Source organism: Elephas maximus, chromosome 3, assembly GCF_024166365.1.
Source record: "Elephas maximus indicus isolate mEleMax1 chromosome 3, mEleMax1 primary haplotype, whole genome shotgun sequence".
In the NCBI taxonomy this organism is placed as follows: Eukaryota; Metazoa; Chordata; class Mammalia; order Proboscidea; family Elephantidae; genus Elephas; species Elephas maximus.
In genome coordinates this window covers 85,869,140-85,886,340 of record NC_064821.1, presented here as the reverse complement: position 1 = coordinate 85,886,340, position 17,201 = coordinate 85,869,140, and the positions used below count along the sequence as shown (strand labels likewise).

At 44.3% G+C, this 17,201-nt stretch overlaps 1 protein-coding gene across 3 annotated transcripts in view; it reads right to left on the bottom strand.

Annotated features, from left to right (window-relative positions):
- Positions 1-17,201, bottom strand: part of KDM4A (lysine demethylase 4A) — a 45,435-nt gene that overhangs the window by 17,641 nt on the left and 10,593 nt on the right. For 2 of the 3 annotated variants that reach the window (XM_049879040.1, XM_049879041.1), the window contains exons 6-12: positions 16,443-16,492; positions 14,915-15,018; positions 14,336-14,473; positions 12,597-12,844; positions 11,634-11,833; positions 10,074-10,444; positions 1,565-1,685 (exon numbers count right to left, since the gene is read on the bottom strand). In XM_049879040.1, the coding sequence (XP_049734997.1) occupies positions 1,565-1,685; positions 10,074-10,444; positions 11,634-11,833; positions 12,597-12,844; positions 14,336-14,473; positions 14,915-15,018; positions 16,443-16,492 (1,232 nt within the window). Of the gene's footprint in view, positions 1-1,564; positions 1,686-10,073; positions 10,445-11,633; positions 11,834-12,596; positions 12,845-14,335; positions 14,474-14,787; positions 14,822-14,914; positions 15,019-16,442; positions 16,493-17,201 lie in introns of those variants that run through there. The other variant, XR_007516639.1, reaches the window with a different exon arrangement.

Genomic DNA, 17,201 nt, shown 5'->3' with positions numbered 1-17,201 from the left:
CCAGCTGCTGGAGCCAGGAGGAAGAGATAGGCAGGGTAGGAAAGGGCTTGGCATCTAGCCAAGAGTGCCAAGGGTAACCGACACTGCTCTCCCTGAGGGCTCTGCATCCTGGTCACTGACAGAGCCAGTACTAACACTCATCAGTGCTAATCTTATTGCCTATCTGGGCTCCAAGCAGCATGGGAGACTGCTCTCTGCTGATGCCAATCACTCCCCGAGCTTCAGTGACACATTTCCAGGTTCTCCTTACCCGTCTCTGACTAATCCCCTTCTGTCTCCTCACAGGTTCTTCTTCTTCCTCTGCCCACCTAACTCCAGCCCCTGCTCACCAATGGACCTGTGCCTTCTAAGTGACTTCATTTACTCTAAGAATGATGTCAGATACCACCTCTGTATCCATCCCTCAGTCTACATCCTCCATAGGCACTGAGCTCAGGTTTCCAAAACCCAGCCAAACTAGAAACCAGGGAGGCATTCAACTCATCTTTCTCCCTTACCTACCATCCTCACAGCTCCACAGCTAAGTGCCAAGTCTAGCTGATTTTGTCTCCCAATACCTTAACTACATCCCTCCCACCCTACAACCACCATCCTCGTTCAGACCCTCAGACCTCACCAAGACTATTACAAAAGCCCAGCTGGTCCTCTCGAAACCATTCTCAAGGCAGAGTGTCAGCAGGAGTGAATGTTCTCATGTAAATCTGACCATGACATTTCCCTGCTTAAAATATTTCAATGGCTTCTAAATGGCTATGAGAAAAATCCTCACTCTGTTCTCACATATAACGCCTTCCATGATCTGGCCTCACTACTGCCTCACTCCACCTACCCGGCCTATCACTCCCTAGCCTTGTCCTTTACACTCCACACACACCAACCATTACAGCTCCTCTGCATACATCTTCCTGTTTCTCTTCTCCACGGTTACTCATGCCGTCCTCTCTGCCTAATAATATAAATGTCTTCTCTCTCCTTTCTGCCTGAATTAACAGCTCTTCTTTCTCTAGATGTGTTTGCCTGTCAATTTGCCTCTCTATTCTGTGAACTTCTAGAGAGCAGGGACATATTTTAGTTATATTTGTATCCACACATCCAGAACAAAGCTTGGCATCGTTGACAGAATTTGCTATCCTAAAAAATCAGCCTTGTACTTTTCCTAGGATGAGAAATGAAAGAACTTGCATGCAGTTATACCCTAGTATATACATTCCGGAAACCCTGGTGGCATAGCGGTTAAGTGCTACGGCTGCTAACCAAAGGGCTGGCAGTTTGAATCTGCCAGGCGCTCCTTAGAAACTCTACAGGGCAGTTCTACTCTGTCCTATAGGGTCACTATGAGTCGGAATCGACTCGACGACACTGGGTTTTTGTGATGTACATTCCAAGATACTCAAACACATAATGAATTCTGATTAGCAAAATGGATATAAAAGGAAATCCTGTCCTCTTTTTGTAATATCTAGGAAAACGGCTAAACCACAGGCCCACCCTGACCCCTCAGCTTGGCCTTCCGCTATCCTGTCAGAGCAAGTCCTAACACAGTGAAGACAAAAACATCACTCACCGTCATCACTGACGCACTCCTGCAACACAAGTGGGTGATGGCGGGGGAGCTTGCTTAAGGGCTGACGACGACCCTTAGACTTCTTGTTCTCTTCCAGGGAAAACATGTATTCATTAGCAACCTGTGCAAAACAGAAGGTGAAATCAAATCAGTCTTGACTCAATGAGGAAACAGACGTTAGTCTTACAATGAAAACCAAAGAAAGAGGCACAGAGAGCCACAAAGAAATGTAAAACCAAACAGAAAATATCTGCCCATTTTTTAAAAAAAGCCAAAATAACGGTGCCATACAAACTGTCTAAAATGGGATTATGTAAAAATCTCAGGGGAAAACGTGTCTTTAAGTGGGGTCCCTGACATTCTCAGAAGCAGTATTAAAAAAAAAAAAAAAAGTACCTAAATAAGCCTACTCCAAGACTGAATAAAAGAGAGGGAGGCACACTCCCTTCCTTAAGCTCACAGCCATGACACTGCATCTGAGAACCCCCAAGGAGCCCAGGTGTCCCTTTCCTTGGCCCAGCAACAGGCGAACAGCACCTCAGTCACAAAGTGCCAGAGCAGCTGGGCCACCCAGGTGTGAGAGGAGAGAGGACATCTAACAGGGCGAGGAGCAGCTGACCAGTTAAGAGTAAAACAGGGCAGCTTCTCCTTATGCACTGCCAGGGCCTCATAGCTAATACTGCTCATTTCTTCTCCAGGAGAAAACATCAGCCAGGACAGAGAGCATGTCTAAAACTCTGGCCTTAGTTGCAAACGGGAAGGTTGACTTAACACTGCATTTACATAATGTCAAAGCAAATGCAATTAGGTTTAAGATGTACAGGATTTATTTCACGGTACTACATAAGAGTTTCTTTCTAATCAACATATTAAAATTTGGTTATGCTGACACTAGGAGACATGGGGTTAGCAAAGTCCATTAAATGAAGAAATGAGGCCTGGAAGAGGGCCACTTTGCAGCTGTGACAAAAACCAATGCCTTAGAGTGCTGCAGAGAAGTGGCAGCACTGTAGTTCTTACTTCAGGCTACACATGGAGCTACACCGAATCCCAGAGCTTAAGACCACACTTGGAATGTCAAGAAAACCATATTCTGAGCAGGCCTATCCCAAAGCCTGGGGCACATCCTGCTCTTCCAAATACAAATCTTCGCAGAAAGTTTCAGCACTATTTGCATATTCATTCAATCACTCAGCAAATATGTACTAACCATCTACTGTGTGCAAAGGCCTGACCAGGAAAGGAAGACGGTGTACAGAAATAGACAAACAGGTGACCTATATCTCCCACAGAGTGACACTGACAGTGGGCTGGAGAAGTGAGGATGTTAGGGAACTCTGACTACTGATGGCCAGGAAGACTTGCATGGCCACAGACTCAATCGGATCTGACTGACTTCAACAGTCTAAATCAGTGGTTTTAAAAATGTGTACCAAGAAGCCCTCTTAAGAGGCTCCATTAGAGTGAGCAGGTGGGGTCTAGGCCCCACCTCCATCCCAACCAGAACAGCTCAACTTTTGATAACATATTTTAAATCAAGTAGATTTCAGAATATCACTCATTCTGGGTTCTTTGGCTCAAACAGATGAGAAAATCCATACTCACCAAACTTTTTTGATAGTGTACCATGTAAATGAAGTTTCATTTATGGAAGTTGCCACGATTTCATTGTACTTGGATCAACAATCAATGCACATGAGAGCAGCAGTCAAGAAACCAAACAACACATTGCATTGGGCAAATCTGCTGCAAAAGACCTCTTTAAAATATTAAAAAGCAAAGATGTAAAGTTGTTACTTTGAGAACTAAGGTGTGCCTGACCCAAGCCACAGTATTTTCAATTGTCTCATATGCATGCAATAGCTGGACAATGAATACAGAAGACCAAAGAACTGATGCCTTTGAATTATGGTGTTGGTGAAGAATACTGACTATACCATGGACTGCCCGAAGAATGAAAAAATGTGTCTTGGAAGAAGCATAGCCAGAGTGCTCCTTAGAAGCGAGGTTGGTGAGGCTTTGTCTCGCTTACTTTGGACACGTTATCAGGAGGGGCCAATCCCTGGGAAAAGAGAAGATGCTTGGTAAAGTAAGGGCATCGATAAATAGGCAGACCCTCGACAAGATGGACTGACACAGTGGCCGCAACAATGAGCTCGAACATAGCAATGACCGTGAGGATGATGCAGGATCAGGCACTGATTCATTCTGTTATACATAAGATGGCTGTTGTTGTTGTTAGGTGCCGCCAAGTCAATTCCAACTCATAGCGACCCTATGTACACAGAGGAAACAATGCCCAGTCCTGCACCACCCTCACAACCGTTAGCTATGTTTGAGCCCATTGTTGAAGTCACCGTGTCAATCCATCTTGTTGAGCGTTGTCTTCTTTTTCGCTGGCCCTCTACTTTACCAAGCATGATGTCCTTCTCCAAGGACTGGTCCCTCCTGCTAAGATGTCCAAAGTGAGAAAAAAAAAGTGGTTATTAGTCAGAACCAAATCAACGACATCTAACAACTACCATGTAAATAAATAATTTAGGAGCATGCACCCCACCATCTATATACTTACCAATAAGTTACACAAATATACTACTGTACTTGTGTACACTTTATAACAAAAAATAGGATAAGATAAAAATTAACTGAAGTTCTATTATTTTATTCCTGTGCCCCAACAAATCTTGCATTCCCCGCTTTGAAGATGACACAGACAATAGGCCTAAACCTGGGATGTGGCAGAGACTAGAAGAAATGGGTGGGAATTACAGAGCCAGAAATGAGGAGGATTCCTAGCCTGGATCACCAAGGTGAGAGGGACTTCAAAGCACCTGTGTGGATGAAGAGGGGATAACAACGAGCTGGATTAGATATGCTGCACATGGTGCCCGTAACATGTGTCTGTGGGTCCTTCATTTGGAAATACCCAGGGGCCAATAAGAAATCAAGCTATGGGGTTCTAAAAAGAGGTCAGAGCAAGAGCTATAGACTTGGGAAATCTCAGTATCAGGTTCCGACTGAAAATCATGAGAGTGGATGAGATTACTGGTGGAAGATCAGTGGACTAAAGACCAAACCACCCAGGGACAGGAGGAAGAGAAGCAGAAGAAAGAAAAGGAGATTCAGAAGCAGAAAGTAAAAATGAAGGGAGAAGAGAACTTTAAAGAGTGGAAAACCCACAGCGCCAAAGCATGTACAAGAGTCAAGCAAGGAAGTGGACGATGGACTTAGCAATTGGGAGGTGTCAGGACTTTTTAGAGGTAAGTCCAGTAGACAGTAAAGAACTAAGGAATGTATACATAAAGAGGTCACAGAAACTCTGCCTTTGAGAATATCGACGAGAGAAGGAACGAGATCATAGCTCAGGAAAAAAATTTCTTCCAGAACTGTATTTAGGATAGGGGCTATATGTGAGTACGGTTTTAAAGGCAGAGCGGAAAGAAGCTCCTGAAAGAGGAGACATTAGGGTATGTGGTAGGCAGAATAATGGTCCCCTTTTTTTAAAGATACCCCCATCCTAATCCCCAGAAACTATAAATACGTTAATGTGGCAAATACGTTAACAAGGCCGCTCATCAGTTTACCTTAAAATAGGAAGATTACCCTGGATTATCCAGGTAAGCCCAATGTAATCGCAAGCATCCTCAACAGTATAAGTAGGAGGCAGAAAACTGTGTCAGAGTGAGGACTGAGAAAGACCCGGCCTGACATCGCTGCCTTTGAAGATGCGGGAAGAGGGCCACAAGCCAATGAATATGGGCAGCCGATAGAAGCTAAAAAGGGCACGGAAACAATTCTCCCCCGAGATCTCCACAAAAGTACACAGTCCTGCTGACAGCTTGATTTTAGCGCCACGAGACCAACTTCAGATTTCTGAACTACAGAACTATAATAAATGTGTTATTTTAAGCCACTAGTTTGTAGTAATTTGTTAGAGTAGCAACAGAAAATTAATACAGGACAGTAGGTGGGGACAGATCACTTTATAGGTCCAAATACTGAAAAAGATGGAAGGGGTTAAGATGAAGAACACCAGAGAGCAGCTTTGAGAAAGGAAGAGAACACCTGTTATGGATTGAATTGTGTCCCCCAAAAATATGTGTTGTAAATTCTAGCCTCTATGCCTGTGGTTATAATCCCATTCGGGAATGGGTTGTCTTTGTTTTGTTAATGAGACAGTATTAGTGTAGGGCTTATCTTGAATCAATCCCTTTTGAGATAAAAAAGAAATTAAACAAGCAACCAAGGGAAGCAGAGATAGGGCAAGAGAGATGCCAAGCCACATGAAGACCGTCCCAGGAGCAGAAGCTCAGGAGAGACAAGGACCTTTCCCAGAGCTAAGAGACAGAGAAAGCCTTCCCCTAGAGCTGGCAGTCTGAATTCAGATTTCTAGTCTCTTAAACTGTGAGAAAATAAATTTCTGTTTGTTAAAGCCACCCACTTGTGGTATTTCTGTTATAGCAGCATTATATAGCTAAGACAAAGCCTTTATCTGTTATCTGTCTACTCAGAGTATCTCCCACGTAGATGCCATGTCTGTTACTTTGGCAGTGCAGAGATGAATGAGGCATGATCTCTATCCTCAAGTAGGCTATAGCCCACCAGAGGGAGACGTGGTGTCCAAGCCTGAAGTCTGTACTCCTTTCACTATGATCGTGCTGCATCTGACCAGAGTAGTCAGATCTACAAATATATTTGAATCTTTCCACATTTTCTCTCCTCCTGGCTCATGGCGTCCACACCCTTTCTCATAGCACTGCTGATCCTTGGGGTATGCTTCTATTTCTAAATTCCCTCAATGTATAACAGAAAGGGCTGGGGTCAAATCCTGTTCAACCAACTAGCTGGGCAAGCAGTAACCCGACTGGTAAAATGGGGGTCATGAACCCTACCCCACAGGGCTCTTTAAGGATGGGATGGGATTGGATAGCATGTAGGGTGTCCCAGTCTCTGCCCATAACAGAGCTGGAGCTCAAGGGTCCCAAGTTCTCTGCTCCCCCTTCTAACATCTGGTGCCCAGGGTCAAAGTCAATGTTCCCAGTGAGGACTGTTCTATGCCTTGTTTGGGGAGCTCATTTTTTCAAAGCAGCTTAAACTGAGAAGCACTTCTGCAGCAGTCATATTACAGTGACTTAGTTTATAGTTAAATAAAAACTCTAAAGCTTCAGTGCTTCAGCAGTCAACCGGGTCTCTTACCAAAGAAAAACTGCAGTTTACCAGGTTGTCCTATAAAAGGCCCTTGACATAGATGGTAGCCCATTAAGGAACAGTAAATGGCCCAAATTATCACCGCGTGGCATCTGCTTGAGAAATGCAGAAAGGGAGTGGGGTGGGCCGCAAGGAGATCCCTCAGGAACCCAGCCATTTCTGAATACAGACACAATGCTATTAGAACGTTAGACTTCTCCAGGGATGGGCAAAGTTCTTCTGCTTTTGCCCCCAAGCCTTCATTATCAGTCCCCCAATTCCACCCAATCAATTATCCTGATGTCAGCTTCTTACTAAAACTAATATGGCCTTCCATTCCTTCAGACCACATTTAAGGAGAGTTTGTGGGCCAAACCCTGGGAACCATGCTAATGACTCAAGAAGTAAGGCCGAATGTGGCACAGAGTCTGGTTTAACTTTCTCACCAGCCTAGAACAACTACACTGAGAACCAAGATACTGTGTCAGAAGAAAGGAGAAAGATACTGTAGGGATTCGAAGGAAAAAGAGGGAACTGAGTAGGAAGCAAGGAGCCCTGGTGGTGCAGCAGTTAAGCACCTGGCTGCTAACCAAAAGACTGGCGGTCTGAACCCGCCAGCTGCTCCGCAGGAGAAAGATGCTGCAGTCTGCTTCCTGCTTCCATAAAGATTACAGCCTTAGAAACCCTATGAGGCCATTCTACTCCGTCCTATAGGGTCGTTATGAGTCAGAATCGACTCAGTGGCAACAAGTTTAGACGGGAAGCAATGGAAAAGTTCTCGGAGTAACAGCTTTTGGAAAGCGCTGGATTATACTAAGCAGATGTAGGTATCTGACTGTTCCCAGAGGAGAGATCTGTGGAGACAACTTCCTGTCTCCTCTCACTTCAAAGCCATCTGTAACCATTCCCTCCTGTCCTGTCCCTCTACCTGTGCTAAAGATCCCATTCTGTCCTACCTCCTCAGACCTTCAGGATCCAATCACACCTTTCTTCCTCATTATCTTCTTCAATTTCCCCCATTTCACAGGCCCCTGCCCTTTAACGCAAGGTCCACTCACCCATATCCCCCAACTTATTGACTCTTTCTCCTGCCCTGGCTCTAGACATGCTATTCTCTCTCAGTTCCCCAACCCGTCTGGCTCCGTCTCCCTCTCCTTCCTAGGTCCTCTACCTCCACCCACCCTGTGAAAATTGTTCTTCACGCCACACATGCTCCACAGGTGAGCTTTTCCACTCCTACCCCTTCCACCTATACCCTCTCAGTGAATCCTTACCCAACAGACCCCCTCCTGACCTTCAATCTGTATACATACATTACTATAGCCTACCTCACAAGCACATCACCCCCGACATGCCCAAAACTACACTTATTTCCTGACCTACACTCAAAACCATCTTCACTTTTCTTATAACCTCTATCCTACACTGATGGTACCACTATCCGTCCACGTAATAAGACAAAAACCAAGGAGGAAACCCACACATTGCCCTCTAATTCATCCCTCATCCAGTCACTTAATACTATGCTCCACTTGCTAAGTAGCTCTCAAATCCATCCCTTGCTCCCATGTGTCACCACCAGCCAGCTCAGCTCCTCGCTACCTCTCATTCAGGCTAAAGAAATGGTTCCTAATTGGTTTCCTTGTTTCAAACCTTTTTTCTCCTTTCCTAAAGTGGAAATAATTTATATTAAAAAAAAATCATACATTCTATTCTTTTAAGAACCATCTATATGGGATCAAACTAACAACAGCAACTCGAAAGATTAGATAGGAAACATAGGAGGTAGTGAGTTTATGTTAACAGGGAGGGCCAATTTGAAAAAGGGGGATGAGAATAGTTGCACAACTTGAAGAATATAATCAATATCACTTAATTGTACATGCAGAAATTGCTGAACTGGTCTATGTTCTGCTGTGTGTATTCACAACAAAAAAATAAATTTTTAAAAGATCACTAAAAAATTCAAAGTCTATAAATGTAGAAAGCAAAAATTATCCGTAATTCCACCTTCAACAAACAACCTCTCCTAACCATTTCTAATTTTGTCTCCTTCTCTTCCCCTCCCCAAAAACCGTTACAGTGCTTTCAAAATTATCTTTTCAAAATATCGGGACATCGTTTTCAGAAACCCTTGACTGGACAATCCAAAGGATAACTGACTTGGTTTCTTGAGTAAGTCAATGACAGGGGACAAAACGGAGGGGGGCACTGTCCTCAATTAAGGAAGACAACACACACAACACACCACAATAAAAAAAAATATTAGAGATACACACTAAAATAGGAAATGACATGATATCTAGGATCTGCTTTAAAATACTTCAGCAAATAAAATAGGAGAGATGAAGCAAACGTGGCAAGATCCTGATAATTGTCAAATCTATGTGATGAGTATTTGTGGGTTCACTGTCTATTATTCACTCTGCTCCCTTGAATGCTTGCATTTTTAAAAACATGTACGTTTTTAATCTCGAGATGTTTATGGGGGAAGCCTACTGCTCCCCACCCCGTGACTCTAAAGTCAAATCCCTTCACAGGGCACAGAAGGCAGACACTCCATGATCTAATTCCAGACATCCTCCCAAGGCCCTTCCAGCCCTCCATGCCTGAGACAAACTAAACCACTGCAGACCTTGGCATGTGCTTCCTTCACATTTAGAGGACCCTCCTTTCCCAGTTTCTCTCTCCCATTTCATTCTATCCACCTGGCATACTCCTGCTAACCTCCAGACCTAACTAAAATGTTTCCCTCTCTGTAGCCTTCCTTGACGCCTCAGCCCAAATGCAAACATCTAGGCTACAGACACCAGGAGTAGACTTGCTCGTGTGGTCCTGGCTTGGACAGACATCAAAATGAAGATGGATGTTGACCATTCCAAGACCTAAGTGCAGCACTTCACCTCTGATGGCTCATCACGCTCCGTCAGTTCCCAGCTGGACCTGCCCCAGTGCCATGCGTGCTCCGCCCCCTTGTGCCTCTAAAGCAAGAAGGGGCAAAGGACTCACACCCACACCAACTGTAAAGTGAGTGGGCACTCAACTCAGCAGAAGATCCACCACTCTCACCAAGGCTGCAATGTAATTCTCTGGACCAAAGGCCCCACAGAAATCAGAGAAAAAGAGCCTCTGGCAAAGAGCAAGCTAAAGAGAGCAGGATGGCACCCAGCTTTCTGTTCTGCACAACAATCCCAAGGTGCAGGCCCAGACTGAAGGTCTCTCCTGCCCTCCTGGACACCTGCAGCGCCTCCACCCCACCTCCCCTCCAGAGGATCCCTTCTCGGGCAGCTCCCTTGCCCATACCACTGCCCAGGGCCCGTACCTCTGCCAACTCCTGCTCGCTGATACTTGTAGTGGCACTCCCTTTCTTCCTTGCACACGGCTCTCCCACAGTGACCCTGCCATCCCCTTTGGCATAGCTGTGCACAGTGAGAACTCCCATCTGCCCCTGGGCTCGGCAGGACAGGGGCTCATTGGTTTCTGAATCAGAAGAGACAGAATCCCGTGAAGAACTAGAGCCCAGGCTGGAAGACGCTTTCTTTTTGGAACCTGAGAAGACAAGGCATCCCCCTGTAGAAGCAGGATTCACAGAAAGATCCAAGGCAGCTGCTTCTTGTTCCTCTTCATCTTCCTCCTCCTCTAGTTTGACATTTTTGAGCTCTTCGAATTTGACCTCAGTGGAGTCTGAATAATCTGAAACACACACACACATGAGACAGAGCCAACTTCCTCCTGAACATACAAACTTGATAAAACAGAGTGGCAAAGCACAAAGAAGATGAACTGGGAGTGAGACTAGCTTTGAATCCCAGCTCTATCACTTACAGAATCACTGTGTGGCCTCCCTGGGCCTCCAGCTTCCTCCTTTGTAATGTAAGGATACTACCACCTATCTCCAGGGTTGCTCAAGATAAGATGGGAGCATAGGCTGACACATAGCAGACACTCAGTAAGTGGCAGCCGCCATTTCCTCAAAAGTCCCCTGCAGACATTCAGGTTCAGCAGAGACCTCGCTAACTCAAGCTAGACTACGTGCTGAACAGAAGCCAACCCAGCCACAGGGATGCGAGTCCTTAGTGCTGCCAGGCTGTCAGCAGAGATATCACAGTACTGTCAACACAGAGGCTTCTTCAAATCTGACCTGAGATCAATAGGAGGCCCTCTCGAACAAATCTATCCTCAACACAACCATCTGAGTGACTGTTCTAAAACACTGTATTTGACCACACCACTCCCATTCTTTAAATACAAATGGGTCCTCAAGCCTCCAAGGGTGCAAGCTCTTTAAACAGTAGGCAGTCCCTACATTAACTCATCCCGATTTCTCTAGCCTCATCTCCTGGTAATGTAACTCTCTTCCACCCTCTCACCTCTATATTCATATTACAGAAAATCACTACCAGTTCCCCAAGTAGATGATGCAGTTTCACGTCTCCATGCCTTTCCCCTGCTATTTCTCTCTGCGATGTCCTTTCTATATCCTCTCACTCTCTCTGCCTGCCTGGAAAATTCCTACTTATCCTTAAGAGTCAGTTCATTCGTCGTCTTCACCAAAACCTTCAGTGTTTCCCTAACTGTCAACAGGCAGAGGGACAAAGAGGGCCCTTCAACTGCAGGTCCCCAGTATTCCCCTGTATATCCCCAGTATTCCCCTGCATATCCCCAGTATTCCCCTGCATATCCCCAGTATTCCCCTGCATATCCCCAGTATTCCCCTGTATATCCCCAACTAAAGCGCTCTTCACACTGTACTACAACTATGCTGTCTGCTTATGGACCTGTCTCTCCCCTTCTTCATGTCTGTGACCCTACACTCAATATGGTATCTAACTCAGAACAAATATATGTTAGGGTTGTGGGGAAAATACCATAATCAACTAACCTGGGAAGGTGAGACCATCCTCGACTTGCCGCACAGAGCTATGGGTGGGCCTCATGGGAGCGAGGGCAGCCTGGCACTCCGTCATCTCATACTGTCCAGAACTCAGCTCCTCCTTGGGGAAGAGCTCACTCTGACTCACCTCCTGTGGTATTTCAAGACAAACTCGGTGCCTCTTTGTCCCTATACGGTGCTTGGCTAGGCTGCAAGAAGGAGGGCAAACCTTTTAGAAGCCCACGTATACATATATCCAATTATACAAACACAATCACACACAACCCAAAAGGGATGGCCAGAGCCCGTCAGGCCTAGTTCAAACCCCAGCCCTTCCTCAGTTTGTGTAATGTGAGACAAAGGACTTCGCTTCTTTGAGGCTGTCCCATCATCTGGAAAAAAATGGATGTCACCATCTACCTCACAGATCTGTTCTGAGGATTAAGAAAACAGTGTGCTAAGTATATGGCCAAGTGCCTGGCATACTGTAGGTACCCATAAATGTTCTTCTTTTCTCCCCCACATGGCCCAGAATAAATTCTCCTCAGAGGATAAAAATCCTCTTGTTCAATCACAAACAACACAGGCAGATGTTATGTCACACCATTTCCGCACCCTTGTGAGCCTCATCCCCACTCCATGCACTCTCCTTTGAAAACAACAACAAACCTGAAGTGATGATGAAATAATGTGACTTTTTTTGGCTCAGAGGGAGTCATGCCCTCATATGTATGTGACCTTTTGCTCCAGGAGACAACAGGTCTACACCTACAGGTGCTATCATTCCTGGAAAAGTTACAATGAAGTGCCTGAATCCACTGACTCCAAGGATTCTGGAGCCTTAACAAAAAGAGACCTTTCTTAGCTCCTCAGTTCAAACATCCCACTTAGAAACAGTTTCTCTGCAGGTTCTGGAAGCTGCCCAGACATCCCTCACTCAAATAGCCAGGACTAGAAGAGCTGCTGGGTTACCTTCTCTTCAGTTCTCCCTCCATTCCATCTTCAACCCCTTCCATGTCCTCCTCTGGACACTCCTCCTCGCTCCCGGCTCTTGGGGACAGTTCACTCTCTTTAAGAAACTCAGCTGCTTCTGGCGTGGGCAGAGTATGGTCAATAACTGTGCTGTCCTTCCCAGCTTTCCAAAGTTTGTATCTTTCTGGCTGGAACTTCCTCACAAACACATCCATGGATATCTTCACCATATCTTTTCTGCAGGAACACTGCACAAATAACCAGAGGAGCTACAGGTGAGCAAACCTTACTGTTTCCACCTGACTCTTGATCCCACCACCTCTTGCCAAATGAGAAAAACCAGACATGCCCATGAAGAAGGTGATCTAGAGCCTAATGATTCTGGTTCATAGGCAGAGGGCACAGTGTCCTTGCAGAGCCTTCCAACAAGGCAGAAAGCAGAGAAAAGTGGCCAGAATGTGCATGGTGATGGGAAGAGTCCAACTGGGCACTGATGGAGCATGGCCAACCATCAAGGTGAAGCTCTGCGTTTAGGTCTCAGGATGGTCAATACCTACCTTCACTTTGGTGTCCATCCAAGCCAGGACCAGGCTAGCTAGTCTATTCCTAGTCAAAGGTCCAGCTCTGCTACTTACCTAAATAAAAGTATATCCCTGAATATTTCTCAACAAAGAAATCTCAGAGTAGCTGAAGCAAGAACCCTGATATGTGTGGATGTAATTTTGATACCTAATGGTCTTAAACACAGGAACTTCACTTATAAAGTCCAATTTATCTGTTTTGTCTTTTGCTGCTCGTGTTTTTGGTGTCATATTTATGGGGAAAAAAAAAAACTCATTGCTTTTGAATCAATTCCAATTCACAGTAACCCTATAAAATAGAACAGAGCTGCCCCATAGGGTTTCCAAGGCCGTAATCTTTACGGAAGCAGACTGCCACATCTTTTCTCCCGTGGAGTGGCTGGTGTGTTTGAACAGCTGACCTTTCGGTTAGCAGCCAAGCACTTAACCACTGAGCCACCAGGGCTCCCTATTATATCTAAGGATCCATTGTTAAAAACGAGGTCCCAAAGTATTACTCCTATGGTTTCTTCTGAGAGTTTTATGGGTTTAGTTCTCACATTAGGTCTTTAATCCATTTTTAGTTTTTGTATACGGTGTGAGGTACTGGTCCAGCTTCATTATGTGGAAATCCAGTTAGTTGTTTCAGCACTACATATTAAAGAGACTATTCTTTCCCCGCTGAATGAACTTGGCACCCTTGTCAAAAACCAACTGATCACAGATGTATGGGTTTATTTCTGAACTCTCAATTATATTCCATTGGTCTATAGATCTATCATTATACCAGTGCCAAGCTGTTTTGATTGCTGACCTTCTATATGTTCTGAAATCAGGAAGTGTGAGTCTCCGTACTTTGCTGTTCTTTTTCAGGATTACTTTGGCTATTCAAGGCCCCTTGCCATTGCATATAAATTTGAGTATTGGCTTTTCCATTTCTGCAAAGAAGGCTGTTTGCATTTTCATGGGAGGAATTTCACTCTATATGTCCCAAATCTGAACAATTTTTTTTAATTCTAACACAAAATTTTGGCACTTTAGTACATTTCTGACAATTTTGTTTCTGAATTCCAAAAGTTCAAAGAACTGTTCTGATAACCAACCAGTATGACTAACAAGAATTTGTGCAACCAGAAATTTTTAGTCACAGTGTAAAAGAAACAAATCAAGAGGACTTACCAGCACAGCTTGTTTGCCATATTCGATCCACCTCCGGGTAGCAAAATTGGTAGATTCCGCACAGTTGAAGCCATGGTTAAAGCCGGCATGGTAACCATAGGGAAAAGTGATCATAAATTCTCCAGCTTCTTGAGTCACCTGAACAAGAGCAGACTTGAAGCAACTGCATCAAATAGCAAAAAGACTACAAAGACGGAATCCCGACCCCCAGCTCTGCCACAACTTAGCTGAGTAACCAAGGATAAGTCATAAAGTCAACAGGGTCTCAGCGTCATCTTCTGTAAAATGTAAAGCTCTAACACATCAGATACCATGATTCTAATTAACTATTGCTCCAAATTAACACTGTTCAAGGGAATCTGACTCTCCTGTGTGCACTGGAAAGGTACAGTATGCCACCTTTAATACTCTTAAATCAAAGTGGTGTTATATAGCTTAGCTTTGGCCCATACCTGATACAGAGTGATTAACAGGAATAAAGATCTTCTGCAAAAGAAACCAGAAAGGGTGGTTTCTGTGTAAGCCTGAAGAATTTTTATGTAAAAATTTTATATACTTGGGTATGTAAAATCAGCTCACCTTGTCAAAGGGAATTCCATATTTCTTCAGCATTAAAGGAGAAATCAGGGTCATCTTATGCCTGAGAAAAGCCTCACAGCTTTGAGCACTTCCTGGGAAAAAGCCTGTTTAATTTAAAATGGGCGTGGGTTAATACGATACTCCACAATGGAGTAACCTGGAGTCACTTAACACCTGGGGGCTGAGCCTATCTGGAAAACAAGGAAGATGGACCACCAATGGGATCTCCAAGAACCCTTCTAGCCTCGAGTCAATTCTAAGATTTTACAATGAGCCTCTGGGCTCTCTCCCACATAGGATGTTGCAAGGGAAATCAAAAAGTTATCTTCTGTCCTTATAAAGAGCTTTAAAACTACTTGGGGCTTTTCTCCACTTCCCTGTACGCTCAATCTTTTGTTAGTAACACATCTACAGCCTAGACTACCCAGACTCCCTTGAAATGGGCTCTCGAAGGTACAAACCTATCAAAGTTCACTTAAAAGAACCACAGTGTAAAATAATTCAATTCCGACTTTAACATTTGTGCTTTTTGGTAGAATAAACAGACTCGATAAACTGTGCCTGATAAAAATGAGTCCAAGACAGCCAAAGGGGGAATTACTGAGTCCCTTCTCAGTATACAGCACAGGAAAGGCTCTGGTTTTAGTTGTTCTGCTAGGGTTAACCAATCCAGCAGTCTAGCACATCCTGCACCAACATGCCTGGTATCTTAGTTATCTCACACTGCTATAACAGAAATACCATGAGTGGGTGGCTTTAACAAACAGAAATTTATTTTCTCACAGTTTAGGAGGCTAGAAGTCTAAATTCAGGGTGCCAGCTCTAGAGGAAGGCTTTCTCCACCTGCTCTGGAGGAAGGTTCTTGTCTCTTTGAGCTTCTGCTCCTGGGCGATCTTCATGTGCCTAGTATCTCTCTTCCCCCATATCTGCCTCTCTCGCTTGCTTGTTTTACCATATTTTACGCAAATGACACGCGTGCTATATACATTTCTGTGCAAACCACGCAACCCCTAGCCCATTATTTTTCTAGGCACATTATGCATGTTATATGTGTGGGTACATTATTTACATGAGTACGCTATATGCAAGGAAACCCTGGTGGCATAGTGGTTAACCAAAAGGCTGGCAGTTCGAATTTACCAGTTGCTCCTTGGAAACTCTATGCGGCAGCTCTACTCTGTCCTATAGGGTCGCTATGAGTCGGACTTGACTCAACAGCAACAGGTTTGGGTTTTTTGTTTGTTTGTTTGTTTTGGTTATTTGTGAAAAATACGGTAATCTCTTCTACACCTCAAGAGAGTGACTCAAAACGCACCAACACACCCTAACACTAATCTTGCCTCATTAACAATAACAAAGACAACCCATTCCCAAAGGAGATCATAATCACAGGCACAGAGGTTAGGATTTACAACACATATTTTTGGGGGACACAATTCAATCCATGACACCTGGGAAAGAGACATTTTAGAGCTATCAGTGCAGCTCACAGGAGAATCCAACCCAGCGTATGGAGAAGACACAGTACCTTTGGCGAGACGCTCCAGCCGTTTCCCGTGCTCTGGGGGAACAGAGTACCTGCAATCAAAGAGGATCCCTGGAGCCTGAGCAGGGGACAGGCACAAGAGCTTGTTCCCACTCTCAAGACAGCTTGAAATATCAGATTTTTTATCTTCCCAACCGCAAAAGCTAGACCTGGAGAACTGATATATTAGACCGTTGGGGCACAGAAGTGGGAGCCCACATAGAAGTATGAGTGAATTTATGTATTTTATATTCGTTTATTTAATAAGACATTTATTGTATATTTACCACAAGCCAGGACTTATGGTAATTTATGGCACACACTGAATGTTTCTCTCCTTTATGATGTTGTTCATGCTATAAAATTTTTTTAAAAAGAAGGACAGCATTACATAATCTTAGTATTTTTAAAAGCACTCCTGGCACAGCCTTAAAGTCCTAACTGTGATAGGATGGAGAACAAGGTGAAGATGGATTAGATACTTAAGAAACCTCACCTCGAATGTGCTGATGAGCTCATTTTCCCTTCTCCATAACAGCTATACTGATTACCCAATAATTAATTACTCCTCTAGCCAGTACCACCATTCATCTGTCAGTCTGTGGTACTGTGGTGGACAGATAAGCAACATTATGACTAGCACAGAAAATACTGAAGCTGTCAAGGATTTCATTTTATTTAGATCCACAGTCAATGCCCATGGAAGCAGCAGTCGAAAAAAATCAAACAACATACTGCATCAGGCAAATCTGCTGTGGAAAA